This window comes from Bison bison, unplaced genomic scaffold, assembly GCF_000754665.1.
Source record: "Bison bison bison isolate TAMUID 2011002044 unplaced genomic scaffold, Bison_UMD1.0 scf7180017864223, whole genome shotgun sequence".
Classification (NCBI taxonomy): domain Eukaryota; kingdom Metazoa; phylum Chordata; class Mammalia; order Artiodactyla; family Bovidae; genus Bison; species Bison bison.
Window position 1 is genome coordinate 2,345,695 of NW_011494795.1, and position 2,899 is coordinate 2,348,593.

The following is a 2,899-nucleotide window of genomic DNA, read 5'->3' on the forward strand; positions in this document are numbered from 1 at the left end:
CCTCATCCGCCCACCCCCGGTCGCTCTGCAGCCGCGTCCCCTCGGGTCCTTGCTGTGGCATCCGAGTCCTCCGCTGTGGGCCCATCTTTTGACATGTTGATGTGTTCGTGCCCTTGGATCCAATGGCCCTGTTTCTGGAATTTATCCTGAGGAAACGGCTCAAGCGCGTATATGATTATACTGTGTGAAACGAAGCTTACCAATATGGTTGTGGGAAGGGGTCCCTAAACCGTGTCCCCGGGGGAAGCGGCCCGCTGGCCGGGACGGGACCATGGAGGAGGTGGTCCCCGCCCGGGTGCTTTGTTGCCTTGGGCGCAGGTTGGTCACAGCCCCGAGGACTGAAGGAAATTCACCAAACCCGACTCAGGCTGTCTGTGTCCTGAGACGTCGCCAGGCCGCGTCCAGGAGGAACGTGCTCAGCACAGAAGGAGAGGGTGCGTTGGCGCCACGGGAGGGGCTGGGGCCCCTGCGCTCACCTTACATTTCGGCGTGTTTTCTCTCTGAACACAACAATGGTTTTAAGACAAGCAAAATCTTGTCTGCTCCCTGGAGGCTCGGAGAAGGCATTTGGGGCAGCTGAGCTTCTCAAGCACCCAGAGGCCCCTTGGAAATCCCCTGGTGTGTGTAGAAAGTTTTCGGTGTGGCTCCTCCCTTCCGACCGCTGCAAGTGCCAGAGAGTCAGTCTGGTTGAACTTTCTGAAGCTCTGTATCTTGTTGGTGCCCTCGGGCCCCCCAGGAGGGACGGCATCCAGGGTGGCGTCTCCTCTCGCCATCTAGAGCTTTTGTTGCCCCTTGTGGGGGCCAGGTGGCCGAGCTCGCAGATGCCAGGTTCAGAGTGAGTGTGGACTGAGCTCAGGCTCCAGGCACCCTGCCTCTTTCTACCCTAGATGAGATCCAGGCTAGCAGTGAGGGGAGGCAGGGGCTTCCCCGCCTCTGCTGCCCAGGATGGTGTGGGGGTTGCTGAGGGTGGACCTGGGCATGGGGGCGGCGGTGCCCAGGTCGGGGTGCCCAGGAGGACACACACACCATGCCTGGAGGTGAACCCATCAACCTGGCAGGCCTGGTTTTTGTCCTTGCAACCTCAGGCTGCATGCAGCTTTGGGTCTTTCCTCTCGCGATGCGATTCGCCCTGGTCAGGGTAGCGGCCCTCAGAGGCGGCCTCCCCTGCTGTGGCTCATCCGTCTGGTTCCGAACATAGGGGACAGCAAGGAATTTAATTTTCTTGCCTTGTATCGATTTACTCCAGTCTCAAACCACACTTGAATTGTACACACAAACATTACAAGCCATGTGCAGGTGACCCCGCAAAACCCGTGGATCGATGGCCCTCCACACGAGCCCCAGCAAGAGCCTGTCTCCCCGCCCCGGGGAAGGGAGAGGGGACCTCAGCCCCACCCTCGGAAGGAGCGATTGCTCTCCCTGCTGCTGCCCCTCGTCCACGTTTTGTCCACGCTTCACTCTGCGTGGGGACGGTGAGACTCCAGCTGGGAGGGCGTGTGGACTCCTTGGTCTGGGAGGTGCCTTTCAGAGGTATGAGGGCGACTGAGCACCCCCCAGCCCCCGCTCTGTCAAGATCAGAGCTGACCTGGGTGCTGACCCCAGAGAAAGCCTTCGGAAGGACGTCGGTTTACTTGGGGCAGGAGTCGCATGTCAGGGCTGCTCTGAAGGGGCAGCTGCCTTCCGGGCTCCGGTGAGAAGTTAATCCCCTTCGGCATCTTGACGGCGGCTCCATAAGAGCCTCAGGGAGGCAGGTGGGCAGGCAGGCATCTTGCATGCACGTCCCACACCTGAGAATATCTTGTTTCAAGTCAAGTAGATCGCACAGCAGGCTTGCAGGTGAGGACTTGCCCACGAGGTTCATGGTCACAGACGCTCCCACCAGGAGCAGAACACGGTGCTCAGAACCGGAGGCATTTCCTCAGCGTCTTTATTGCCGCAACATCAGGTTTTACGAATGGCTTTCTGGCGTTCAGTTTGCACATGTCGAGATCCCGTGCAGTGCCGCTGCGGGGATTGAGGGAAGCTAGGGCCGCCGTTTCCTCGTCCCTTGCAGCAGGCGTGGGCTGGGGGCGGCCTGGCTTTAGCTCTGGCCAATTGTGTGGCCACCTTCTTGCCTCTCGCCCTTCGCAATAATATGGGATGGAAGTTCCTCCCGTGACCAGAGGTACCTTGGCTTCCGGGTGGGAAGGGGGCGGTCACCTCGCTGGCCAGGGGCTGTGGGGAGGTGACCTGCGGTGACATCTTGTCAGCTGCAGCGCGGTGCCCGGCCCGGCAGATGCTCCTTGTAAACTGTCCCCCGCCCCACGGGGTGGAGCCTGGCGCCCAAGGCTGCACGAGGTGGAAGGCTGGTCTGAGGTGCCCGCAGAGGTCCGGGGCTGGCGGCAGGCACTGGGGCATGTCCTCCCGGCAGAGTGACGGCGTCACATGACTTGGGAGTCGGTGTCCTTCTGGAAGGTCTGTGTGTGCACAGGGTTGGCCGCCTGGCCCCCGTCCCTGCCGAGTCCTGCCTGTGCAACCTCGGTGCTGCGGCTCCCTAGTGTCACCTTCAGGGACCTCCCCGCTGCCCCGGGGAGACAGCCTGCTCGGACAGTGGGAAGGCCCCCGCGCACACTCCCGCGTCAGCCGCCGCACCTTGGGGACACGGCCTGTCTGCGCGCGGCCTGCTAACAGCTTCCCTCTGGTTCAGTTTCCAGGCGGAGCGGCCAGCGCTGAACGTCGTCGTCTTCCCCCTGCTCCACGAGGGCCTGACCGACGTGATCCGGGACGTGCCCATGGTGCACCTGGATGAGGTCACCTTGTTTAAAAGCAGAGTGGCCGAGGAGCCCCCCAACCTGTGGTGGTGACGGGAGTGGGTGCCTGGCGGCAGCCACAGACCCAGGACAGCCTGGACCGGCGGGGG

At 62.1% G+C, this 2,899-nt stretch overlaps 1 protein-coding gene across 1 annotated transcript in view; it reads left to right on the top strand.

Moving 5' to 3' along the window:
• FBXL18 (F-box and leucine-rich repeat protein 18) overlaps nucleotides 1-2,889 on the top strand; it is a 22,661-nt gene extending 19,772 nt beyond the window's left edge. The window contains exon 10 of the mRNA XM_010845794.1: nucleotides 2,687-2,889. Within this exon, the coding sequence (XP_010844096.1) occupies nucleotides 2,687-2,843 (157 nt within the window). The 3' untranslated portion in view covers nucleotides 2,844-2,889. The remainder of the gene's footprint in view (nucleotides 1-2,686) is intronic.
• Nucleotides 2,890-2,899: the final 10 nt, after the last annotated feature.